This window comes from Pangasianodon hypophthalmus, chromosome 1, assembly GCF_027358585.1.
Source record: "Pangasianodon hypophthalmus isolate fPanHyp1 chromosome 1, fPanHyp1.pri, whole genome shotgun sequence".
NCBI lineage: Eukaryota > Metazoa > Chordata > Actinopteri > Siluriformes > Pangasiidae > Pangasianodon > Pangasianodon hypophthalmus.
The window spans coordinates 24,272,247-24,298,952 of record NC_069710.1 but is presented as its reverse complement, the minus strand read 5'-3'; the positions used below and the strand labels follow the sequence as shown (position 1 = coordinate 24,298,952).

At 42.0% G+C, this 26,706-nt stretch overlaps 2 protein-coding genes across 4 annotated transcripts; one reads left to right on the top strand and one right to left on the bottom strand.

Annotated features, from left to right (window-relative positions):
- Positions 1–41: 41 nt before the first annotated feature.
- On the bottom strand, positions 42–9,681 carry znf526 (zinc finger protein 526). 2 transcript variants are annotated; one of them, XM_034300879.2, is made up of 8 exons: positions 9,662–9,681; positions 5,488–5,948; positions 5,193–5,347; positions 4,473–4,574; positions 3,397–4,199; positions 3,162–3,288; positions 1,524–3,056; positions 42–1,401 (listed from the first exon to the last, which is right to left on the bottom strand). In XM_034300879.2, the coding sequence occupies exons 2-8, from the start codon at positions 5,753–5,755 to the stop codon at positions 1,240–1,242; spliced, it is 3,150 nt and encodes a 1,049-aa protein (XP_034156770.2). In that variant the 5' UTR covers positions 5,756–5,948; positions 9,662–9,681; the 3' UTR covers positions 42–1,239. The 2 variants fall into 2 exon arrangements, with proteins under 2 accessions (XP_034156770.2, XP_034156724.2); XM_034300833.2 differs by lacking the exon at positions 9,662–9,681 and adding an exon at positions 7,812–8,349.
- On the top strand, positions 8,370–26,706 carry gsk3ab (glycogen synthase kinase 3 alpha b). 2 transcript variants are annotated; one of them, XM_026939704.3, is made up of 10 exons: positions 8,370–9,093; positions 17,457–17,644; positions 19,591–19,674; positions 19,951–20,061; positions 20,761–20,891; positions 21,070–21,274; positions 21,463–21,558; positions 22,996–23,182; positions 24,588–24,665; positions 24,779–26,706. In XM_026939704.3, exons 1-10 carry the CDS (start codon positions 8,919–8,921, stop codon positions 24,841–24,843), a joined length of 1,320 nt encoding a protein of 439 aa, XP_026795505.1. In that variant the 5' UTR covers positions 8,370–8,918; the 3' UTR covers positions 24,844–26,706. The 2 variants fall into 2 exon arrangements, with proteins under 2 accessions (XP_026795505.1, XP_026795504.1); XM_026939703.3 differs by having other exon boundaries at positions 24,776–26,706.

The window sequence follows — 26,706 nt, the reverse complement described above, 5'->3', positions numbered from 1 at the left end:
ATATTATGGGCAAAGGTTTGTGGACACCTAGATTTTGGAGCATGGCTCTGGGGATTTTATGACCACAAAAGCATTAGTGAGGTTGGGCACTGATGTGGGGTGAGGAGGTCTGGGGTACTCTCTGCATTTCAGTTCATGCCAAAGGTGTTCAGTGAGGTTAAGGCCAGGGCTCTGTGCAGGCCACTCGAGTTCTTCCATCTAACTTTGTCAAAGCATTTCTTTGTGGACCTTACTTTGTGCTCAGGGGCATTGTCATGCTGGAACAGGGTTGGGCCCTTTAGATCCAGTGAAGGGAAATCATATTGCTACAGCATACAGAGACATTCTGGATAATCATATGCCACCAACTTTGTGGCAAAGGTTTAAGGAAGGCCTACATACGAGGGTGATGGTCAGGTATCCACATACTTTTGGTCACATAGTGTATAACTGTTGTGGATAGAGCTGGTCTTATGGAGCTGATTTTATATATAAAAACTCCACGACGATTTCCTTATGACCACACTGTTGAACCTGAATCTAGAGCTCCACTTCTCAAGCCACAGAAACACCATTACAACAATGAGACAAACTGTAAATTTTTATTTACAAGAGTCTTTGACATTCCAGATTGTACAGTAAAAAAAAAAAATATAAGAACATATTCAACAGACACTTATGGACCTGGAGAGGTGAACTTTTAAAATCAGGTTAAGCAACACAAGCACTCCTCATCTGTCTCCATTATGCTTTACCTCATCACAGTGCCTGAAGTGAGTGCTTGCATCTGTTAAGACATTTTCCCTTGTGGTCGTGGTTTCCTGTTCACATCCATCCTTTTAAAGTAAAAGTTCTTTTCAAGGAATGTGCCCCATAATGATGTATTGTCCTGAAAAAGAGGCAGTCAAATCCTGCTGCTATATTCGTCTTTATGTGGTGCAACAAGGGCCACCATATACTGTTATTCACAGTCCCACTCATCTTCAGTTTTGGTATCTTCAGTCTCTCGAAACTGAAGATGTTCGGCATTGTTAATCACAAGCCGAAATCCATCAGAAACTCAGACTAACACTCTCTGAAACACTGTCATTTAATCACTCTAGGCTCCTTTTTATCCTTAAGATCAATGCTAACTGCCAGAGTGAGGCAGTTTCCCCACTAATACCTTGTCGATCAAATCAATTCTTAATTACCATTCTGTCCTTACTCTTAGGTGTCCCACAATATGGTCTCAGACTCTAATGAACTGCTCTTGCTGATTCACATAAGTTGCAGGTTGTCCAGAGTGATGGTGTCCATGTTAATCCCACCTTCCAGCGCTGTGTGGTAAAGCTCTATAGCCTCTGCCAGATCGCCACTCGTCTCGATGATTGCTATTGCTTCTCCAAATTCATTACACATGATGGTGGGAGTGCCTTGAGTCTGACAAAACAAGAGAAGACAAGAAATGAGAGAGTATTACTAGACTGGGACCCAAAAATCTGAGTCCTGTTAATTGACTCTACTGTACTTTGCCACAGCATAAAACCCTAATGGTTATGTACCTGCTCCAGACCAGAAGTCTGGATCTGTATGAGTTGTGGCTGCCCCAGCTGGACACCCTGTTGGCAAAGGTTCCCGTCTGAGGCATTCACCACAGCAAGTGTCGCAAGGTTGCTCTCCATGGTGGTCTCCAGTTTAGCATCTTTGCCTTGCTCTGTTTCTTGTTGTGCCTTGTTGTGAGTCTTGCGATGGTTCCTCAGGTTCGAGATGGTCTTGAAGGTCTTTCCGCATTCTGCACATGTGTGGGGCCTTTCCCCAGTGTGTGTTCGTCTGTGCTCGACCAGATGCATACTCTGCACAAAACCCTTACTGCAGAACTCACAGCGAAACGGCCGCTCACCTGAGTGCGTGCGCAGGTGCTCACGCAGGTGGGTGTTCTGTCGGAAGCGCTTGCCACAGACAGCACAAGGGTACGGCCTCTCACCTGTGTGAACGCGCTGGTGCAGCGTGACGCTTGATGCTGAAACAAACAACTTCCCACACACAGGGCATGGGTGCGATTTCCCAGAGGATGAGCTGGAGCCACGTGGGCGGCCGGGTCCCAGTCCATGGCTCAACTGATGGAGGCGCAAGTTAGCAGCTGAGTTCAGGCGCTTCCCACAAATGGTGCAGTCCAAGTTTGGCTTCGGGACTGGAGGAGCAGCTTGCTCTACACCCTCAATAGATGCTTGACCTTTAAGCCCTGATTCATTAGTAGCTTCTGTAAAAGATTGTTTCAAGTTGGGGTGTTCCTCCAGGCAGTGCAAATCCCTTTGCTTCTTGCGCAAGAACCCTTCAGGGCAATGCGGGCAGGGGTATGGCGCTGGTGCTCCTGGATGGTGAAGGAATCTATGCGCTACAAGCTTCGCTGGCCGGATGAATTTGGCCGAGCAGTCCGGGCAAGCTGAGGGAGTGGGGTTACTGTGGAGCAGGCGGTGCTGGCGCAGGTTAGAGGACTGTGTGAAAGCCCTGTGGCATACATCACAGCGGTATGGCCGCACCCCGGTGTGGGTCAGGCCGTGGCGAGTGAGGTTGGCCAGTGAAGAGAAGGTCTTGCCGCACACACTGCACTGGAACGGACGCTCGCCTGTGTGCGTGCGCAGATGGTTCCGCAAATGGATCTGCTTCTTGAAAGGCTTTCCACATACGTTGCACTTGAAGCGGCGCTCGCTGGAGTGCGCTGATCGGCGGTGACTTAACAAACGGATATGGGAACTGAAGGTTTTATTGCAAGTAGAGCAAGGGAACTTTATATCGTCTTCCGTAATGGGAGCCTGCCATTTGTCAGAATCCTCCATAATGTCCATGTTTAGACTGTTGTCTGGATTTTCCTGTTGCTTTTGTGCTTCTTCTGTGTTAGGATCCTTAGAGTCCACGCCATTCTCTGTTACAGCAGCCTGAGAGAGAGAAGCTGCGGCCTCCAGAATGCTCTCACCCGTGTCCATTTCTGCACTTACAGGTGCCATAAGTGCCGCCTGTTTCTGTTTTCTCCACACAGCCTCTCGTTCTCTTGCCCTTTGCATAATAGATAGAGGCATCCGCTGAGTCAGTGTAACCTGAACAGGAAGAATAAACAAAAGTTGAATTTATATGAGGTTTTTACAGGCCCATATTAATCAGAATAGTATGGAACATTTTCCTAGGTGTATTCAGAGCATTACTGTGGAGGCAGTGCTGACTGGTTCACGGTTAGTGTGAGTACGGCGATGGTAAAGAAACTTGGTCATATTGGTGAAGGTTTTGGCACAGAAAGGGCACCTGTGGAGAGGCTCAGATGTATGGGACTTCCTAGAAAAATGAAAGCAAGAGAGGCATTTATCACAACGCACTGATGACATATTTTAGTCAATGGGAATATATGTTTATGTGGCTAGAAAGTACTCTTCATTTCTTTACCTGTGTATGATGAGGGTCATTTCTGTAGTGAAGCTGTGCCCACAGTCCACACACAGGAAGCGGGCCTCCCCGGAGTGTGTGCGCATGTGTGTTTGCAGTGATCCCACCTTCTTGAACACCTTGTCGCACTCAGGGCATTCATGTGTTCCCTGCTCATGCACTCTGAGATGTGCTGCCAGCCGATTGGCTGTGGTGAAAGTTCTCTTGCACTCTTCACATCGCATGTTAGCAGATGAAATGGATGAATTCACTCCGAGACCTGCTAACCGGGCCGTGTACGAACGCCTTCCTCCCTGGCCTTTCCCCTGCTCTGCCTTACTCCCCTCCTCTCTCACGTCACCTTTCCTTCCTTCATCTTCCCTCACTCTAGCTCCGTCTTCGTAGCCTAACATGACCCCAGTGCCCCCACTCTCTTTGTCCTGAGCCAGAAAGTGCTCTCCCTGATGGTGAAGGAAATCTTCTGGAGTGCTGAACAGCAGGTTGCATTCTGAGCACTCGTATGGATGAATGATTAACACCTCTTCCTCTGTGTGCTTCCCCAAGTCTGCATGTTCAACAGTGGGGAGAAGGTTGAGCGTAGTAATGCCGTTCTCAAGCCTGATTGGCTCAGAAGGGAGAAGTGGAGGGAGGAGCTTGGCTTTGCGAATGGTTGTTGAGGCGGAGCCATCTGCAATGGCTTGGGCAGAGCAGAACTGGAGGCGGAGCATGGCAGAAGTGGAGCCAGGCAGGGACTGGGTGATGGGAAGAAGAGTAGTTCTGGATGGAGCCATAGGTTTGGGCGGAGACTGCTGCTCTCGAAGAGCCTGTTGAAGGGAGCAAACAAAAACAAAAAAAATCCAGAACTGCATAGCACCCAAAGTCTACTATGACATAAAGATGACTAGAGACTGAGTTACAATCTCAAAGATGTTTTGGCACTCATCCATGTGTCTTCCTCACAGTGGGAATCCCCTCAGATAAGTGGCAAAATGCCTTTAAGGTTTTAACACAGACCCACTTTACTTAATACTACTAGACTGCAATCTTTCATATACAGTGTTATCCAATATTAATTATAGAAAATGATCAGTGAGCACCTGGGCTAACGTTAGGATCTCTCCGGCTCTCTGTTCATCTAGCACCAGATTTTGCACTTTGGCCACAGGAGTGACTGAACCATCTGGCTGTAGAACATAATCCTGAAACAATAAAGAACACAGCAGAATATTTTATACTGCAAACAATGTGTCTATTGATGCTACATGTGCATGATAAACTTTAGTCATTGGTGTTAATTCTACAGTAACATAGAGGTGTGGAACTGTTCTTTAGTCCCGCTCCTGCCTACTTCTGGAAGAATTCTCACCAATCCCACCACTACCACAGTTTTTTTTTTTGCCACTGCTCAAATTTAGTTGGTTCTATTTCCCAAAATATGAAGGAATTAGTAATATTTTATCCACCGTGACCTGAAGATGAATGAATGAACACGGTAAATGTTATTCAACATGGCCTTTCTTTGTCCCACAAGCTTCATATCTGACCGCTCCCTCCTGCACTCATGACAGGAAAAACCTCCTGTGACATTTTTGTTGACCTGCGGGATAGCACTTCCACCTCTATAGTGGCCCATGTGATATATCATCATAAAAGGCCAATGCATTGCATTTAGGACATATCAGTTTCAAGCAAAAATCCAACGCTTTTTACAGCACTGCTCAGCAAATGAGATACATTTCTGCAATGTCTCAAATGTTTTCTGTGAGTGCATAGCATAGCAATTTTTCTATTTAAACAGCAGAATCGTGTATACTCACAGTGTCAGCCATGTCGCTGTGTGTGCTGATCTTGTGCGTCTGCCTGTGTGCCATCCACAATTCGGCCGTGTCGAAGAGGGCCAGACACTCCAGGCACTGGTAGTGGATCGGAACTGCTGCAACTGCCGCGTCTGTTTCTGCCACCTCACAAAGCTCTGTCAGGTAATAATATACACATATACTTAATAAACAGTACGCAAAAAGCATACCTGTAATTCGTTCAAGTAATGAATAATGAATATCTATGAGGAATGCACTTAAACAAGGATAACCATTCACTCTAGCTCATACGCACCATGTTCCGCATCCAGGCCTGCCTCCCTCATGTGCAGCTCTTGATGGAGCAGCAGTTCCTCCGAGTTCCTGAGAAGGGCGCCACATTCCAGACACTGGTACTGACTGTCCCTGGTGTCCTCATTGCTGGAAATGGCCACTAGGTCTTCTACTTCTGCACCAGTGTGCACCTGTTGGTGTATCAGCACCTCCTCCAGAGTATTGAAGAGCTGCTGGCACTCACTGCACATGTACTGATGCTCCACATACTCTTCTTGCTGCTCACTCATGATCAGTGCAGGTTTTTGTACTAATGTCTTTTTGTCTATACTTCTGTCTCGGGAAAGGTGTGCTCTGATTATTTAAACGAGGAACTGAATCCTGCCAGTGTAGTGCCACAGAGGAATTGAGAAAGTCATAGAGGAATTTTTAGAGTGGTATCATATCCGAGACGGCTCCACAGCAACATGACGACCGGACAATCTGAAACAAACAAATATTGACGTTATCTGTATTATTAGTAATTATCTAGCCTGTGTGGAGCAGAAAAAACAGGGGAAAAAAATGATAAATACTTCATTTCTATTAGTCTTTGATTTAAGCTGTTTAGTTTCACATTTATCTCCTTGATGAACTTGTCAAATTCTTTATGCTACATCATCATTGTATAGCAGTACTGCCTGGAGATAAAGATGCACTGATCTGACACAGAGCATGGGGATGACTCTGGCCTAAAATGCTGAATTGGACTTGACATTTTCTGATTTGAACAACTGCTATTTTATGCTGTGAACGCATGTGATGTTGACTGATGCAACACAAATCAAGTACATGAACACAGAACAATAAAAAGTCTGCAGCTATTATGACTATTTTGCATAACTTGCTACCTAATTATTTACTAAGTTACTTTAGAAATTAGATTCATGTCTTCAGTTTAAATTCTTTCATTGACACGTGGGTCTAATTTCACTTTGGTTAATGGTTTCCCGCATTACCGACAGTAGTACTACTTGCTGCTGTAACATTCTGTCCTGGGACTAGAGATGAAAAATAGCCTTTGGTTAACTCTGGCGCATTTACAGTAATGTTTATTAATGTGCACTGTTGCTTCATCTCTACCTAAATAGAGTGATGCAGCGGCGCTTTAGTTTGTCTAGTTCTCTCAGCTCAAACAGATAAAGTTCCCAAGCTAATACCGCCATTGATGCCACCATACTTGTCACCTCGAAGATCACTAACAAGTTAGCCAAGTCTCTACCATAACATTTAGACTGTTATCCTTGTGATTGTTTAACTGTTGATGTCAGCGTGGCACACAACTGCTAAATTCCCACAGGAATCATAAAAGTACATACAAATAAGCACCAGAATCGCTAAACACACATCACAAATATTTCAGATTAAGCATGTCAATGTGTTTCTGGTGGAGTTTTCCAGATAGCGGTGTTGTATTAAACAGGTAAACAGCTGGAGGGGTATTTTTGCATTATGCATTACTACAGTTCAACATACACTGGTTTTCATCTCCCATACAGCTCACAAATGTATGTCCTGTTTTAGTTCTTCTTATGTTTGCATGCAGTAGGACAGACTACCCATTATATACTATATTCACTATACTGGGATTTGATGCATTTGTATGATTTTGACCATCTCATGATCATGTGATTGCTGTCTGATTGGGAACATGTGAGAGTTTTGAGGGTCAAATCACTTAATGCACATCATTTGTTCAGTTGTGTGTAATCCATCTGCACAGAGTAGCCTTCTGAGGTGTGAGTATTCAGGGCTGTCTGTCTGTCTGACTAGCAGTTTTAGGAGTATGTGGCTATTTGGTAGGACTTCCTGAGATGATTCTCCATACATGTAGAAGAAATAATAGACAATAATGCATTTCCTGAATCATACGACTCTAATCAATGACTGGAGTTAGCCTCAAAACAGCACTAGCCTAACGCAGAAGTTGAATTAATTTGTGGGATTTGGTAACGCGGTAGTATGCGCATGTCAGACGCAGCCATGACGAACAGTAAGGAAAAAAATAAATAAACAAATAAAAGCCGCTATGGTGTTGTTTAGCCACATTAATTGGGTATGCTAGGAGACGCGGTTTGGGCCAAAGCCCCGGTTCCTGCCGTATGGAGTGGTTTTGGCTGGTGGCGAGCGTGTGGCGGCGCTCTGCTTTATTCTCCGGACTCTTCTCCGAGCGCCCCGCGGTGTCCGCGGCTCTGCTAAGCCCGAGCGCGGCGGTCTTTAGGCGGCGCTCTTCACTTTTCCCCGCAGGTCTGTCGCACACAGGCGAGGCCTTCTTTCCCCTGCGCGCTCAACAAAAATCCCTCTTACCTCTCTCTCTCTCTGTGTGTGTCGCGTGTTAGCGCCTGGACAATCCCTCATGCTGCGGTCTCTCCAGCACCTGCAGGACCGTTAGAGCCTCTTCAACGCGGTTTTCTGCCGAATTAAGAGATCAACACGAACAATTTGCGACCTGTTTCAAACATTTAGGCGATTATATAAACGCCGGGAGTGGGGGATTGTATCTTTTTTCTCTAGCCGTTCTCTTCGCAGTGTGTGCATGCTGAACCGCCCTACGGGTCACGTGCTCGTTTTCAGAGGCGCTGATTGGACGTGGAAGCTGTCAGTCAAAAAAACAACCCTTGCTTGGCGCAAACGGAACACACTGAGCCGCCTGTTTTACTGCACCATCACTGTGTCTGTCTAAGGCTGTTAATTAATAAACGCTCCATTTCAAACCTCTGCGTGGAATTTACGTTTTCATGTAGCTATACAGAAGTAAGACATTGCTTAGGAAAGCACTTATGACTTTAGTGTTTAGATTAAAACCAAAAAGCTTTAGAGACATTAGAGATCACTGCTCAGCAGAAGTGACCTAGAGGAGTCACAGACGTGTGTTCCGCCATGTCTGCGCAAATGTTTTCATCTGGAACTGAATAAACTTACGAAAAAAATCTGAAAACATGAGATAGGGCTCAGAGTTTTTATTCCCCATAATATTTCAGAATGATTTGCAGTGACAAAAAGACTGCAGTAGATGTTGTAGACTGCTAATTTTAAAAAAAAGCAATACGAAATTAACATTGTCCGTGCAAATAAATAATAATTCGACCTAATTTATCCATTGTCATATAGTGTTCAATACTTTTAGGGTTTTATGTTTATAGTTTTAGCGTACGAGCAGATCCACGGAGTTGAACTCCATTACCCATAAGGCTATGCGGTCAGCACGTTGCTGTACGTCAGGTCGGACCACACAACCAGACAGGGGGAAGAAAGAGAAGACGGAGCTACAGCCCCGCTGATATACCATTCAACCAGTCTTTATTTTTTTTTTTATAATAGTTATTGTGGTTTAAATCGACATAGCCATCAAACGCCTGGCCCTAGTTTGTCGGCACACTTTCCCCCTGCCCCTGCACACTCACAGAAAAGAAAATGAGCGGCAGCGGGCGGCCCAGGACCAGCTCGTTTGCCGAACCGCCGGGGGCTCCGGGAGCCGCTGCAGCCGCCGCCGGAAGCGCCGTTGCGGGTGGAAGCGCTTCAGGAAAGTCCGGGGCTGCTCAGGCCTCCGGCGCTACTTCGACTGGCTTTGGAAACTTGAAGCTCAGCAGTAAGTATCGTTTTACTGAGCCGACCGAGTGAGCGCTGCTCCGGCGCATATGAACATCTGCGACTACTGCTCAGTTAATAAATATCGCCTTATTACGACAGATTTGCGCGGTTTCGCAAAATCAGCGCTAACCTACTTTAGGTAGCTAACGATAGCCAGGTTGCTAAGCTTAGCTAGCCTTGTTTTTGTTAACGGGGAGTAGGAGAGCAAGCGGCTCTGACTGTATGCTAACTCATGAAATATCGAGTAGGACAGAGAAGGTGAAGAGCAAACCAGTCCTGCCACGAATGAAAAGAAGGTGAAGGGTTGAAAAACTGTTTGACAGAAGCCGTTAACGATATTCCATTGTAATTCTGCTCGATGGATCATTAGAACAAAGCTCAGCTAATTGAGGAGCTAGTTCTGGTGCTCTGCGAACATCACCCAAGAACAGCACCGGATTTATTTTCCTTGTCACACTCAGAAGCCTGGAATTGTGTGAGCACTGTGGATGTGTATGTCTGGTGTGCTCCTGACCACACTAGCGAGTGCTGTTACAGTCGAACCCTGGGGTTAACCAGTGACTTACTTTCAAATCCTGATCAGAAGGACGTTCAGGGTGTAAAAGTGAAATCTGTGGTCATTGTTATTAGGACAGCCGGAGTCCCATCGCACCGCAGTACGACCTTGCTCTCATTCCCCACTGGGCTGTGCGTTTAAATTGCCACTCAGATCAAAATTGCTGGTTCAGAGCTTTTTGTATCTGTCACTTCGTATTATATGCACCAATAAGACATTATATACAGACCAAAAATCTGTTTCTGAGATATTTTCACTTTAATTTTAGTCATGAATGTGAAAACCATTACATTTTTTTTTGATGATTCATCCTGTACTAATCTTGCATTTATCCAATGAAATGCTCTCTGAATCATTTATGCCCCGCCCCCACGGGCGAGGTCTTGCTCTACAGCAATAGCCCCGTAAACACCTTATTAGTTATTCTTCTTCGCGCACAATGTTCCCTTTTGCAACTATCCCTTGGTGGAGAAAAATGGTTCGAGTTGATTCGTTATGAAGAAGGTGGAGTTTGTGTGTGTTGGCAGTTGCGTGTCACTTTTCAGAGAGGTGTTTTCCAGCTTGGGGCTGTTCAGTCCTGGAGTGTTGCTACCTCAGGCTGAGAATGCGATTCCATCAGGGCTTCTTCATCAGTACGGAGACAGTAAGCAATATAATTTTATCAAGTAGCGTAATATTTTACTAACCCTTTAGCTATAAGCCTCAACCACTCAGACACATCACATGCCTCCTGATGGTGACCCTGTGGCTCTCTGTCACCATCAGTGCCACTAACGGTCAGACAGCTCAAGCATGCATCACTCAACTCTTCGTCTCGTCATCTAGGATATCATCCTCGTTAAAGTCGGATGGCGTGGGTGAAAGCAGCAGCGAGAAATCCTCCACTGTTGAAAGAAGGCTTTCGTTACACTCTTCGCTCTTCTTCATATTTAGCTAGTACACTACGCAGCGGTCAGGTTTGTTTAGTTTGTCCTGGGGCGCGGCGTGGAATGGCGTATCTCAAACGCTATTGGCTGTAGTGAAAATCAGTCAAGCACTTCAACATGCCATCACACTGACTTCCTGTTTGAGAAGGAAATACGACAACAACCAGAATCAAATCACGACTCTGAGGCCATTTCATGGGAACTTGAAGACCTTTCTTTGCTTTTCTGCACTGGAGTACATTATATTTTTTTCCAGGTTCTGCACCTATTAACTAACTTGGCTTAATACACTTTTTGTGCACTCCTACAAATGCATTTATTGTTATGGCCCTAGCACTTAAGATGCTGTTCTGTTTTTTGAAACTGTTTTAGAAACCCATACAGTGTTATTTGAGCCTCCCATAGAGTAGTGCATTTAGACACTTTCTTTGTAGTGGATGAGAGTGAGGAGTGTGCCTCACGTGCAATCAGTGTATCAGAATGTTTTAAGTAGATTACAAAATATACAGGGAGACATTTTGCTGGCATGGTTTGTGTCCTCTTATCCCCTAACACCGAACGCACGTTACGTTATTTTATCCCTCATTTCCTTGTCACAGACTAATTTTGGGGATCTGTATCCCCCTTAGCTCAGTAACAAATTATCATACGCAGATGTGCCGACCGCTCGTGTAGTGTGAGCGGTTCATCGCCACTGTTTTCTCAGGCTGTGGTCAGATCCGATATTTTCAAGCATGTTTAATAGTCTATCATATAGCATGAGCCCTTCTGTGACTAGCAAGAACAGTGCTGAGAAACAGCCAGTGCCAGTCTGAGAGGAAATCAGATTCATCTGTTATCAAGCGCAGCAGATTCCTGAATCCAACTATCATCCATCTATTTGTGTGGGAGCACAAGGGCAAAATGTAAGCGCAATTCTGTTGGCTTGTGTAAGAAATTATTTGGCATGTCATACCCAAAAGGTTGTTAGAAACAACCAAAATAAATAAAACAAATGCGACATGATTCTTGGTGGCACGCAGTATAAAGACAGCTACGTTTCTTTGCGCTATACATCCAGGTCTTTGTAGAACAGGCAGTCATCACTGTCTGCATCGTCTTAACCAATCTTTCCTCCACATTATTCCTCTTCTTGTTCTTTTTTCCTTGCAGAAACAGCCAATTACTCTTAACAAAGTCGCATGATACATAGCTGTCGTGTTTATTTTCGTGAGAAAGCAGGATTTAGGGATCAGGAGACCTTCGTCTTGAATCTGTCCAGGTGAAAGATCATGTTGTGTGTGAGCGCTCGTGTAGTGTGCACACCGCTACGTCCACAAAACAACAGACTGCAAGTGATAAATGTCATGTAGTGTGGGCAGTACAGCGTGTCTGAGATTTTGAAAGTCGTGTAGTCGCCACTAGGCATTAGAAAGAAGAGTCACTGCAAATCAATACAAAGTTCTGATCACGTTTTATCATATGAGGAAACATTTCAATCCTGATGTGGATGGTCTCTTCCAGGATGACAGTGTCCGCATCTACAGGCTCACTGAATGGTTTAATGAGGATGAAAATGATGTGAATCATGCTATGGACTTCTCAGTCATCAGAGCTCAATCCTGAGCATCTATGGGAGACTGCTGTGTTAGATAGCACTCTCCACCACCATCATCACCATCATCATCATCATCAAAACACCAATTGAGGGAGTATCTTTTGGAAGAACGGGGTGCTTTTCTGGAGGCGTGTGGTAGCCCAACTCCTTACTAAGACACTTTATATCGTTTTTTCCTTTAATTTGTCATTCATCCATAGTGTGTTTTTATTGAGTCATTTGTACACGAGATGTGTTTAGAGATAAGCAGGATTTTGATGACAAATGTGTAATAATGTAAATGCCTGTGATTCATCAAACCTCTCACAGAACATTCATTAGGAAGTTTTAATGGACATGTAGTCACACGGTGATTGCTTCCTAGGTTGAAATGGAGTATTATAAAGAAAGACATCTTTATGCTAGTTCAGCTGGCTGTTTTACTGCTTCATAACTTAATGAGATACATAGGTGTAGGTTTAATGGTGGCAACTCGGAGATCTCTGGATTCTTAGCTACGATGGCCGAACATATCAGTGCTGTGATTATTATCATGGGTCAGTTCCAGTCACATACAGTCAGTATTGAGTTTTTGTGAGAAACAGAAAACGTTTTTGACAAAAATAAACCATGCATTAAGACCAATAATATTTACTTTTATATGCAACATGTACTTGGTCAGGTTTGAGAAGTTTTTCTCACTATATGATCAGAAAAGTGTATAATGTAACGTGTCACATCAGCCACCCAAGCGTATGACCGAATATTTCACGTAATACTGGTAAAATAAGGCATCTGCCTTTTATATGGTCTGTGCTCAAGTACTAATTTTATGCAAAAGAGATACATTTTGCTCACTTTATTTCCATCTATTGAGCTACAGCTCTGAGGATGTACAATAACAAAAATAGGTTCATCCAAGAATCGAATCTGCATTTAGTTGATGCCAGTGTATAATTCTTAATTATAGCTGCAGAGCTGATATAAAACTGCTGCAATCCTGTTTGTCCTTTGGTGTTTTTGGTACCAACACTCAACGTGTGTGTGTGTGTGTGTGTATATATATATATATATATATATATATATATATATATATATATATATATATATATATATATATATATATGTACATATAATATTTATTTATTTCTCTTTGCTCTACATGGTTTTATTCGTCCTGGGTTCTGTGAAAACGCTGTGTTTTCGGCTTGCTGTCCAAATCGCTGCCCATATTTTGAGCTACACATTTCCCATGTCTGTGTTGTAGGTGTAAATAAGTGCGAAAAATTGCTTTGGCTTTTGTGTGCGAATTTTTATCTTTTATTTTTTTCATGCATCCCTCCAGGGTTCGCTGAGAGAAAGGATTGCAGATATACACCCCACAGAAGATTTAGGTTCAATTCCCAGCAGTGCCATGTGTCGGCACGTCCCCGAGGGCATAATTGGCTGCGTACTCAAAGGCTCCTCTCTTTTGCTGTTGTTATGCAACATGCCAACTGGCTAGGCAACCAGAAGCTGTGGCGTGCTTAGTGTACTGCTGTGACTTGTTTAGGTGCTCAGCCACACTGCGTGACCAGTAAAGGCATCATGTAGCTTCTTAATCAATGCCACTTGTATAGACTAGGCTTGTACGATATTGATTTTTCCCTGCTAATGATGTTCCATTTTAAAATATCATGACCAACAAGTTAATCACCTAGAACTGCCTGGAAAAAGGCAGGAAAGCGAGCATTTCCACCATTTCAGGTATCAGGAGAGTGGGGGAGGGCGTAATTATATTGACAGCTGTGCAGTTAGGAACTGCAACAATTCAGAAAGATTCAGCTGGCTGGTGGATTTTTATGTGATTCTGCAGTAATGTGCAGAAAACTGTTAAACATAATACTTTTTGTTTAAATATATAATTGATTGTCTAATGTCCAAATGGCCGACATTTTCACTGTATATAATTTGCCTTTGCAGAAAGCAAGAGAGCCTCCCCTTTTGCTTATACTATAATAATCTCCACATTTCTGGGAGGCTTTTCACTAGATTTTGGAGCGTCGCTGTGGGAATTTGTGCCCATCAGGCACAAGAGCGTTAGTGAGGTCAGGGGTGCAGTTAGTTCATCCCAAAGGTGTTCAGTGAGGTTGAGGTCAGGGCCCTGTGCAGGCCACTTGAGTTCTTCTACACCAACCTTAGCAAACCATGTCTTCATGAACCTCGCTTTATGCTCAGAGGCATTGTAATGCTGGAACAGGTTTGGGCATCTTAGTTCCAGAAAAGGGAAATTGCAAATCTACAGTAAACAAAGACATCCTATACAATTGTGTGCTTCCAACTTTGAGGAAACAGCTTGGGGAAGAACCACATATGGGTGTAATGGTCAGGTGTCCACATACTTTTTGGCCATATAGTGTACTTTTGCGTGATATCGCATTCTTGTATACTCCGATGTTAAATTGTGGGGCTCCTGTGCAAAATGCATAAAGACTAGCAAGCCTGGTAATATAATATAATCAGAATAAACATCACTGGACATCGTAGCAGCATAATATTGTCCAGGGATGGTAATATTGTTATATCGCACAAGCCTAGTGTGGACAATGGAGTCTATTAAGCTAATAGGGATTCAAGGAAGGTTCAGGTTCTCACTTGATGGCCTGAACAATGGCTTCTCATTTGCAAATAAAGACTCGTAGATAACCCTGATTCTGTGAAAGAATGAGTGAAACCAGGCAGCAGATCGATACACATACATTACTGATCCCACGAGTGAAATGACCTTGTTACAGGAATTGTAATACCTTCATACGAAGCAACCACAAAGGAATGAGTTGAAAATTAGCGATGTACTACAGAATGCATCTTACATTTACCATGTCAAAGTAGCAGTGCAGGTCCAGGATCACTGACAGCTATGCGAGACTGACCCAGAAACCAGCCTCCTAATCTCAGATGCTTTGTGTGTGACTCCTAGCCCTGGTTTCTCTCCGCCTATGTTTAAATATACTGAAGGGTGTGTTCCTGCTGCGTCAGCGATAAGTTGTGCACCTTGCTCCGTGGGACCGGGAACTAAAAGATATTGTAACTAAGGGTGTGCGTGGCTATTTAAATAGCTAATCGTTTGAGGTGCCAGTATTTGAAATTGGAAATCACTATTCTGGGGGGAAAGTGTGAAAAAAGCTGCATGTGGCAGTATTGTGATGCAAAGAGCTGGATTGTCATGGTGTACAAGTTAGAGGTGCATCAAAACTAAAAAGTTCCTCAAGATGGCGGATTTCACTTTGATGCCGGTCGGCGGGCGGGAGCGAGCAGCCAGATATGATGCTTGCTGGATAAGAGAGAGAATACATTTCGGATTATATTTAGTACAGCTGTGTTAGGTCTTAAACTACAATGGACACAAATCAGGTACTTCAGGTTTGCAGACTCTATTTTAGAATAGAAGCAGCGACACATTGTATCTGCTCCACTTTCTTTTTACACTGCAGGGTACGTGTATGTTCAGCTCACTGGTTTAACATAACATAAATATCTGTATTGCGTATATTAATATAAATATGCATTGCTACTGTGATTACAAACGTAAATAATCTGTGCAAATTTTCACTTCTAATTTCCGTTCAGCAGATTTCTCATTTTAAACAACGCCAGAGTGTGTGTGCTCAAAAAGCTCAGATATTAAGCTTTTGCTGTGTGTTTTTAATATTTCCGAGTCAAACATAAACACATGCGCTGCTACTAACAGGAGGAACGTTTAATTGCAGTGGACAAACTATACTCGATAACGGCACATTTTTCTTCTTTCGCCCTCTCTTAGTGGTTAACGTGATACCTGTTCTTTAACCTGCATATTAACAGCTGGCCGTGACAGCAGACACACACAGAGCCTAAAGAGTGACGCAGCTCATCATTAAGCTTGGACGAAAATGTCATTTTCATAAAACGATCGTCGTCTGTGGAAACATTGTGATAAACGATATCATCGTCTTTGAAACTCTGCACTGTATTATGTCTGAGTGTCATGTGTTTGCATTATACGCTGTTTTTTTCTCTGATATAATTAGACTGTCTTCTAATATTGTTAATAATTCATACGAGATAAATGTATTAATTAAATCATGATAGACTGTAACCAGTAATTACATTTGTAAGACGTTTAATTCATCCGTTTAGTCCGATCGGCATTGCGAGACCAATTTGAGTGGCTTATTGGCACAGCCTGAGCATGAAAGCAGTGAACATAGAGCTTACTAGCTTAGAAATATAGAAGAAGTGTATTCTATTTTTTATCTGTATCCATAATTCTTTTTTGCTTGGAAAAGAAGCCTGTTAATTTTGTGCAGCTTAAGCTTAAAGCGTGACGGGCTAACAGCACTGCTGGTGTTGTGCCAGAGTCTTCCTGCATACTGGAAATTTCCTGCCTTTTGTGTCAACGTGTGGACACTGCCCAAGCTGTCTCTGCTAGCTCTTGTTCATTAGGAAATGTTTATGTGAAAGCATGCTCCTGTTAAACTGATGATCCTACAGTTTTACATTCTAACACGTTACATGGTTCAGCACTAAAAGCTGAAGGTTTGTATGACTCCGCTCAGACTTGTCCCATAATATTGACCCAGATTTAAATAATTCCCAAAACAAGGTATCATAGTAGTTGGGCTGTAGTACATACACTACACCTTGATTTCTAGCTGGTACGGTATCATCGTGCACTATTCAACACAACTTTCATTGGCAGCTCAGCTGCAAATGACAATATCGGGTCTTGGCTAATATCGTCATTGTATCAAAAAATGAGAAAACTGGGATCAGTGCATTCCTATTAATAGCCATTATGCTAGCCTACCTTTGTTAACAAATGATATGGAGCATTTTTGGACATTGCACACAACTAATCAGATTCCACTCAATTTTGCAGGGACGAATGAAATCCAGACTATAAAGCTTAATAATAATAATAATTTATCCGAGTAGACCACTTTTTCTAAGTCATCAAAGACGAAGCAAAGTGACTTTTAGTCGCCAGTGCACAAGCTGCTTCTGTTTAATTGTGAACAATATTTCTCATGAAACAGTCTTTAAGGTCACGTGTTCTTGCACATCACCATATTTTTGTAATTCTTGTGTTGAACATGAAAGAACATAAGACAATACTGACATGAGGAATCCTGGGCCTGGCAGTTAATAATGTCAATCATAGTATCAGTTCAAAATCACAGCCACTGTCTCACTGTGACGGGTCTTATGTGTCACTAGAGTGAACGAGTTCGCTGTCCTTGCTTTGGAGTATAACTCTGTTTTATGTTCTGTACATGCTCTAGGGGACAGTGGGAAGGTGACCACAGTGGTAGCAACACCTGGACAAGGTCCAGATCGCCCACAGGAAGTGTCCTACACAGACATTAAAGTGATTGGTAATGGCTCATTTGGAGTGGTGTATCAGGCCCGACTCAGCGACAGCCAGGAGATGGTGGCAATCAAGAAGGTGCTGCAGGACAAGCGGTTTAAGGTAAGAACAATGATGTTGAGAATGTGTGCGGCAGCCTGGGAAAACCCTTCATATGGTTACAATTTGACATTTAAGTATCAGGCATGTAAACATATTCAAACCAGAAAATCTTTCACCTGTCTCCAGTACGGCTGCGTCGGTTTACAAGCCTAGATGCGGAATCAGAAAGCAAAATGGTTAAAAAGTGATATTGTAATCGAAGATCGATGTACACTTCTGATAAGAGAGAAAGAAAGAGAGACTGATTTAAGTCCTAAATTAAAATCTCTCTGTTTAAGCGTATCGTTTTTGTATCGTATCAGATGCGTATCGTCTGAAAGAGGGAAATTCACTCCTGTGTTTTCTACCGTAAACGGATCTAAGAACTACAGGTTTTCCTGAACTGAAATATGTTTCTCTTTTGCGGTTATCTCAACTAGAAGTAAATTATAGCCTGTCATACCTTTATGAAAACTTGCATTTAAAGATTTCATTCTAATTCTTTACATTCGTAACTTAATTAATAGCACTTTTCCAATGGGAAATGCTGATTTATCACTGTGATATTCGGCATCATCCACGTCACTCTCATCAGTTCTGTTTTGTTGACTAAATTTCTTGTTACTAATACCTTTCTTTATTAGCTAATGTAAACATTTTATAATGGTTTAAAATCTTAGTTAACTACCAACGCTTTGCAGGCAGACAGCCAAGGCAAGGTTATAAAGTAATCTAAATCAATATATATATACAGTATATTGTCTTAAAGTAAAAATGCCCATGTATATTGGCAGAAAAACGCTGTCAAATTTCTGTCTGAAATTTTTTCTTTTCTGGAATTTAGCTGCAGCTACTTCTGATGGGTTTTCACAGGCTGCCACATATATTTTAATAAATGCAATACTAATAACATCATCATAAACAACTCCAGACAAATTAGTGGAAGGGATCTGTAGTCTGGTGTTGTCTGTAACGATGCTCTACTCTTCAGGGGTTGCTTATGGTGGTTCTGGAGTAGTTTTATGGTGCTATATTGATATTGGATTAAGCAGGGTTACACCAGGACCACTGTCTCTCAGCTGATACTGATTTCAAGGACCAAATAATATCAGATATATGATTCTAAACAGTATAAATATCTTTATATCTAATGCCATCTTTTCAGATGATCATGGAATATTGGAGATGTTCTGATCCAGTACTGGTATCTGGTATTGGATTTGACCTTTTCTTAATCCCTCTAATCAGTAGCACTGATAAAGACTCTCACGTGTGACGAAATGACTTCATGATGAAACACAAGTTTCTCCATGTTTTACTACTTTGAGCCAGTCAGCATGTGTCTGTCTCAGAGCTCTCGTCTCAAAATAAGCATACTCGGATTAGTGAGTCATTGATGGTAATTACATGCAAGGCAGTATGAGATGTTTTCTATAATCTTTGTCTGTCTTGTATAACATTTAAAACTTCAAGACGTACTATTGGGTTTAATATGAATGTTGGAGTATAGGGTCAGTACTGAATCTGATATTGATACATGTTTTAAATCTCATGGTAACATCTGACAAATAGAAGGTTCTGTCCTTTTTTTCAGGAGAGAAAATGCTCAAAACTCTTAACTTAGTACACTGATTTTGTTGTTTTACAATTCAGTGTTCTCTGTAGGTAGTCACTGTGAGTATAGTGGAACTACAGAATATTGTGTTGTAGAAATGGACTGGTGCTTTATCGTTCCATATTGGCATTAAATGACTGTTTCTTGGAAAAATAATATAAAATACCATGCAATGTTAAGGAAATTTTTGTTCTTAGACATTTAATTCATAAAGTATTACTTGTTAGAAATGTGCATTTATTAAAATTGTTGTGTGGCAGTTGACACTGCTCCATTTTGACCTTACTCAGTTGATTTTGAACCACCTCTTCAGTAAAGCATGAACATCTTCCACCTCTTTCCCTCTCTACAGAACCGAGAACTACAGATTATGCGCAAGCTGGACCACTGCAACATTGTTAGGCTACGCTACTTCTTCTATTCCAGCGGAGAGAAGGTATCTAAGATTTCTCAAAATGCTGCGTTAAGTCCTGCTGCTCTCTATCTCACAGCTCGAAAGAGTCCATGAGATTTTAGCACACAGCTGTTTATTATTGCACTTAATATACTGTATTTTCTGTGTAGTTGGAGGTGAGAGCTGATGCTTTCCTTTTGTAATGCAGCATTATCGATTAACATCTATTAACAAGCTGCAGTGAATGCAGTGCTGATTTTGACTTTTTTGATCTTTTGTTTTTTTCCCCTCTTCTCTATCTCTATCAATCTATAATAGAAAGATGAAGTGTATTTGAATCTGGTGCTGGATTATGTACCAGAGACCGTGTACAGAGTTGCACGCCACTTCAACAAGGCCAAGACCACCATACCTATCATCTACGTCAAAGTAAGCCCCAGCATTGCCTTGGACTTCAGTAATATGCTGCATCACTTTTTTGAAAAAACAAGTGTGTCTGCTTTACAGTATGTGCACACTGAGCGCTCATTCATCATCCATTCATTTTCAATGGTGACTCACAACAAAATGCTCAGAGGTACTGGGATTGCAAGAATCTGGTTCGCAGTCCAAAAAAAAAAAAGTTGAGTTGGTTTCGAATGTATGCAAATTACAAGAAGCAGCAGTGTAGCCTTGACCAGTCGTGATTCGTTGCGGTGTGGGTGAGTGGACGGCCTGCGTAGATATTTCATACGTTCCTCCCAAGGATCCCATCATGCACGAAAAGTTATTTATAGTATTATCTGGCTTCTGTGTGATGAATGACCCCAGTCTACATGATTATAAAGATAAAAATAAATGAAATGTCACCTTGCAGAAGGGTTCCCCATGCTCTCTTTGCTCTTGGTGAGTTTAAGAGCAAGTCTCAGCTGAACTGCATAGTAAAATATTAAAATAACATGTCTGGTGTTTGTCAGCTTTCCCACCTAGGTATCTAGGTAATGGAAATAAAATCAATATATTATTAAAATCTACCCGTTAATGATTAAAAGGTCTGCTTGTAAATCTGGATGTGCTCCCTCTCCCTCTCCCTCTCCCTCTCCCTCCTCTCTCTCTCTCTCTCTCTCTCTCTCTCTCTCTCTCTCTCAGGTGTATATGTATCAGTTATTCCGCAGTTTGGCGTATATCCATTCCCAAGGCGTCTGCCACAGAGACATCAAACCACAAAATCTGCTAGTGGACCCCGACACTGCTGTTCTCAAGCTGTGTGATTTTGGCAGGTGTGTACATGTTTGTGTTTTTATTTTCTAGCTAGACATAACTACATTCAAACTGTATGTAAGTTTGAAAGGTTGCCACATACTAAGCATTTATGTGACACGAATACTGGTTCTGGATGTCTTTTTGTCATCTTTTGTCTGCGTGTGACACTCCTGTTTCTCTATTGCCTGTTTGCAGTGCGAAGCAGTTAGTTCGCGGTGAGCCCAACGTTTCGTACATCTGCTCACGGTATTACCGAGCCCCAGAGCTCATTTTCGGAGCCACAGATTACACCTCTAACATTGATATCTGGTCAGCCGGCTGTGTATTGGCTGAGTTGCTGCTGGGCCAGCCCATTTTCCCCGGTGACAGCGGAGTTGACCAGCTAGTTGAAATCATTAAGGTGAGAATGGAGATGTGTACACAATGCACTCGGGGTTAAGGGATTTGTTTATTTATTTGTTTATTTATTTATTTTTAACATCTTTTCATGTCATTCTGCAGTGTTTCAATCTTTTTCTTTTTGTGCTTTTGTATGGGTCAGTGTGAACTCGTGTCCTGATACAAAACCATCCTCTTTTGTAACTGCAGGTTTTGGGTACGCCGACAAGAGAACAGATCCGGGAAATGAATCCCAACTACACGGAGTTCAAATTCCCTCAGATCAAAGCGCATCCCTGGACTAAGGTACCAGCTTGGCACTACCGTGTCAGAAAACCTTATACAGTGCGTTTCCCTGAGGCATGGCACAATATGATTGCTAATTTGAATACAGAACTGTCCATACCCTGCTAGAATATCTGTTCTGAATATCTGAATGATATTAACCATAGGCCTTCATATGTAACTGTCACTATCTCTGTTGTAATCATGCCTGCTCATCTCTACAGTGGTGGCATAGTCGTATCCAGAGAGAGAGTTTTCTACTTTGAATACTGGAAACTGTGTTGACGAATTATGTCATACCTTGAATAAACCAGGTGTTTTGGAGTGGGTGGTTTACAGTTTCTTTGGCTAGCTCTCTGTAACTCATTAATCTGAAAATATTAAAGCACTTAGTACTAAGTAGGTCGTCTGACATTAAACTGATGTGAAAGCTCATTTTAATGAGTTGGCTGTTGAAAAGGCTTCTGTTTTGTTGAAATATAGATGGAATTGTGGTTTTCATTAGAACAGGTTGCTGAATAGCAGATTACTATTCTAAGTCTAATAGTCCTCCCGTCTGAAGGTCTGGCTGCATACTTGTACAGATTTTTTTTCCAACATATCAGCTTCCTTTCCTGCAGCTACTATACACGTCGTGCAAAGTTCTACATAATTTTCACCTTAAGCATTTCCACTGGACTCAAATTAGTTATCATGTTCTACTATCAGTGCAATTTATGCAAATGGAAAGCTAATGGTAGTGATATATAATAGTGATTATAGGATTGTTTGCGTGTGGTGAGGATTTCCAGTGATTGAGACATATTTACACAAGTCATGCTGAGTACTGTATTGGCAGGATGGTAAAAAAAAATGGAGAATTCTGCCAAAGTTGGGAATGCCTGAGAGGCTAAGCACTGCACTAAAGAATAATATATGATTCTTTTATATTTGAATAAATGCCTTTCTTTAACAGTGCTGAATAGGAAGCACAAAGTGTGCACACACTGGCTGGGTGAGGTCAATGGCTCTATTGTACTATTGGCAATCTATTACAATGTATTTTGTGGGAAAAGGAAACAAAAGACTCGCTTACTTCCTAGGTTTTCCAAGTGCTGGATTTCAAAGTGGTGCTTTTAGCCATAATGAAACTATGCATATGTAATGCCTGGAATGTTCCAAGTTCTCACGCAAGCAAACATGATTTGAGAAGATTGACAAATGTTCAGCGTTTTCACTTTAACACCATAAGGATTTAATTTAGCTGTGTTTTAAGCAGAGCCGCTTGTTTGTCCTAAGTGTAAATTCATGAAAATGAAGGTTCTGCAGTTGCTGGTTAAGATTAAATCCCCTGAAAGAAAGCCTTTCATCACACCCTGAAAATGAGCCAATAACTACCTGCAAATGCAGTGATGTTCCTTTAAAATAAAGCAGTGCTGCTGTTTCATATAACTGCGTTCTCCCCTTTTCCCTGTTCAGGTGTTTAAACCCAGGACGCCTCCGGAGGCCATTTCTCTGTGTTCCCGTCTGCTGGAATACACACCTGTGACGCGTCTCTCTCCGCTAGAGGCCTGTGCCCACGCTTTCTTCGATGAACTGCGCCAGCCCAATGCTCGCCTGCCCAGTGGCCGAGAGCTGCCTTTGCTCTTCAACTTCAGCCCTGTGGGTCAGTAAAATACACAAACTTTCACCACACACTTGAGTTTGTATAGTTTTTCTTTTGGATGAATTCAGTTTACATTAAAATGTAAGAATTTTAATTAGTTATAATACCATAAACACAAGCTGGCAGATTGCTAAGAACACCTTGTCTCTAAATTGGTGGCATAATATAAGGAAGAAAACACTTGTTAGCTTAAAAAACATAGTGCTGTTAAATTCTCAAATCTGATTGGTCAGAAGTTGTTGATATTATTTTATATAAAAGCAGCTCTGACAGTAGCGCTGGCTGTAATTCAAATGATAATGCATTAATATAAACCTGTTATAACAGCTCTTACACAGGTACCCGTTTGCTCAGCATAATCTTAGCCTAATAATTAGTTGTCTTTTTTTAATTAGTCTTTATTTAGATGTTGATGTGGTGAAGCTTTCTTAAGGAGACATTGGAACGAGTCTCTCAGCACTTTGTAGGCAGTAAAAACACAAAAGTCTTTAGGAGGGCCTTGTGGTTTCTCAGTAACATGGCAAGCTGCTTTTTTTTTCTCTTTAACTTCAGGAGAGAGAAGAAAGTGTGGTTGGTGAGAAATGACTGTTATAAGTAACAGTCTATAACATAAGTGATAACATGAACTATCTTGTTTCGTGGACGGTCCATAACATGAAAAATAACTATAAATGGTTAAAAGTAAGACATTGTTGTTTAATAATAAATTTTCATGTTTCACATCAGGCCACACTATGCCACATTATATTTTTCATAAAATGTTTGTTTTTTTTAAAAGTCTGTTCTAAAGCTTAATCTGTTTTATGCAAACCAAAAGATTCAACAAACTACAGTAGATTGTACTAAACAAGACTTAAGGTTCTCATGCAGAATCACATGTAGTGATGAAGTGTCAAGTATTGAGAAATTGATTGAAATCACCATCAACCAGTTCACAAGCTGTTGTGGCTGTCTTTTATTAGTTAACGTTGTTTAAGTCTGGGACTTGATAAATTATCAAAGGTCTGCCTTTTACAGTAAAGTGAGCAACCGCTGACGATTAGGTTTATCTCATCACTGCTCACAATTTGTAAACTCCAGCTTGAAAATTAGTGTGTAGAAGTTGCTAGACTAAGACCTACACAGATACAAATGGGTAAAAAGAGGCTGAGTGAGCTGAACAAGTGCTTCTGCAGCAGATAATAACTTCACCAGAAGCTAGAGATAATTGTAAGAAGCTAATTATGAAAATAAGCTTGAAACTACTATCTGTCCTCAAGCCAGAAAGACTGAAAATTGACAGTGAAAACCTGGATTTGTTCACTTTAACTAGAGTGTTTGTTGCCTGACACGATGTTGACTTGTTTTAGTCATGCCAAATAGACGTGTTAAAGTGTGTGTGTGCTCGTGCTCTCTCTCCTCACAGAGCTGTCTATCCAGCCGCAGTTGAACTCCACTCTCATTCCTCCTCATGCTCGCTCGCAGACGACGCCTGTTTCTCACGGTACACAGCTCTCACCAATCCTCTGAGTTCTGAAAAATGTGTGTGTGTGCGTGTGCGTGTCTGTGTGTGTTTTTATGCGTGTGTGTAACGAATGCTCTCCGTGCTTGCAGAAGGCAGCGTGTCAGACAGCTCAGCCCAGTCCAGCTCTGCACCGGGAGCCCTGAGCAACAGCACCTGAGCATTACCTCTATGTTTCTGCACCGTTCTCCCTCACCTCCTCCTCCTCCTCCTCCTCCTGTCACCTGTCCCTCGTTCCAGCCTTTTCAAGCTCCAGAACCCGAATCTGTTTCGCTCAGATTCTGAACCCCTTCGTTACACATTTAGAATCCTTCAGGAGAACGTGTTTTTGTCTGTTTTGTTCATTTCAGGTAGACTTTGTCCTTGATAAGGTTTGCAGCTGTGTGGTTTAAAGGTAAAGAATGGTTTGTTGAGGCATTTCTGACCTCTAGTGGCAGGAGGAGAAAAGCAGATTTAACCTCCCCCCCTTACTGTCTGCTCCGTCTCTGTGGAGGTCCAACATTTTTATTATGTTTTAAACAGAAATACACCTCATACAGCCACAATATGCAGGTGTATTCTTTTATTTTAGTTTGCTCTTAAAGTGTAATAAATTTTAGCTGTTTTTTTTTTCTTTTCTTAAACGAGACCATGTTCTTGATACGAGTGTGGAAGTGTTTTTATGGAGCAGTGAGTATAAGTGACGGTCTTGTCTCTTTGCCCAGAATTTTGTTTAGGAAAAGGACAAGAGTGTGTGTTTTCTTTTTCCGAAGTGAACGCAAGCTCGACCACTCTTCCTTCGTTGATTGGTTAAAGTTGAAAGGGCTCCATCTTGAGCTTATCCTAAATACCAAAACCTGTCCGAGTTAAACGTGCTGGTGTAGGGTCAGACTTTTGTCTTTCACATCCCCGTGAATGTTAGTGATAGGGATGGAGAGGGCTGATCCTAGAGCAGTACTGTTAATTATGGCACTGTATAATTTCTGTATGATTTTTCTATTCTTGCAAGGACTGAACGTATAGAAATGTGGTCCTTGAACGTATAGAAATGTAAGCGCACACGTTTATTTTGTTCGTGGCCCCGGCAATATCCTCTGCTCTTGCAATTCACACAATTCTATAGGAGTTTAGATCATAAAATGATTGTGTGTGTGTGCGTGTGTTTCAGTAGAGTTAGAAAATTTAAATATTTAAATGGCTGCTGATCCGTGATGAATCTATATCATTGTAAGTATCATAGAGCCCCACACTCATGCGCACACACACACACTGATGTCCCTCCACTCCCACCTGGAGCCGTCCATCCGTCCCCCTCCATCCCCAATTCTCCCTTCTCTCACTGCTGATATGTAAATATCATGTACCTTTTACTTTTTATTTTTGTTATTATTGTTATTCTGTTCTTGTAACTTGATTTTTTTTTTCTAGTGGAGTAGTGCTGGTTCAAGTAGTGGCCAGCTCTCTCTGTCTCCCTCTCTGTCCCTCTGTCTTTCTTTCTCCCAGTGCTCTCATTTGTACATAGCATTTCAACTTGTCCCCCTCACCCCTGCCAAGGGAGGGGGGGGAATGGAACAAAACTGAGTCTCGCTCTTTCTCTCTTTCTCCTTCCCTCTGTCGCTCTCTCTCACCCTCTCTCTCCCGCAGTCCTTGTTCATGTGCTCACTTCCTCATAAATGTTATTTCGAATATTTTATTTATTGTATTGCAGACAGTGTTTTTGTTTTTCTTTTTTAATGATCTGATGGGGTAGAGACTTGTGTGTGACCTGTCATTAGAACAACATTCATATCCTAAACTTGATATTATCTTGGAATGTGTTCGAGAATATGAACGTATTGTCCGGAACATTCTGTGAGTCTCATCATGACGAATGTTCCTGAAGGTGCAGGCACACAGACGTATACAAAAGAAAGATAAACGTGGACTGCTTAGCCCATCCAGGACTCAGTGAATGGGTGAGGGAGAGGGAGAGAGAAACTGTGTTTTTGTTTGTTGGTATAAATAAGCTCATTAATAAAGTGATGAAAAGTGTCTCTGCCAGTGA

What these genes read in the sequence shown, in the direction of transcription:
- znf526 (XM_034300879.2), bottom strand. Translation starts at nt 5,755, where the DNA reads ATGAGTGAGCAGCAAGAAGAGTATGTGGAGCATCAGTACATGTGCAGT. An exon ending in AGGCCTGGATGCGGAACATG is followed by an intron (nt 5,348 to 5,487) that starts GTGCGTATGAGC and finishes ATTACCTGACAG; the next exon opens with AGCTTTGTGAGGTGGCAGAA. An exon ending in AGATCCTAACGTTAGCCCAG is followed by an intron (nt 4,200 to 4,472) that starts GTGCTCACTGAT and finishes TCCCTTCAACAG; the next exon opens with GCTCTTCGAGAGCAGCAGTC.
- gsk3ab (XM_026939703.3), top strand. Translation starts at nt 8,919, where the DNA reads ATGAGCGGCAGCGGGCGGCCCAGGACCAGCTCGTTTGCCGAACCGCCG. An exon ending in TACCTATCATCTACGTCAAA is followed by an intron (nt 20,062 to 20,760) that starts GTAAGCCCCAGC and finishes TCTCTCTCTCAG; the next exon opens with GTGTATATGTATCAGTTATT. An exon ending in GACGACGCCTGTTTCTCACG is followed by an intron (nt 24,666 to 24,775) that starts GTACACAGCTCT and finishes CCGTGCTTGCAG; the next exon opens with AAGGCAGCGTGTCAGACAGC.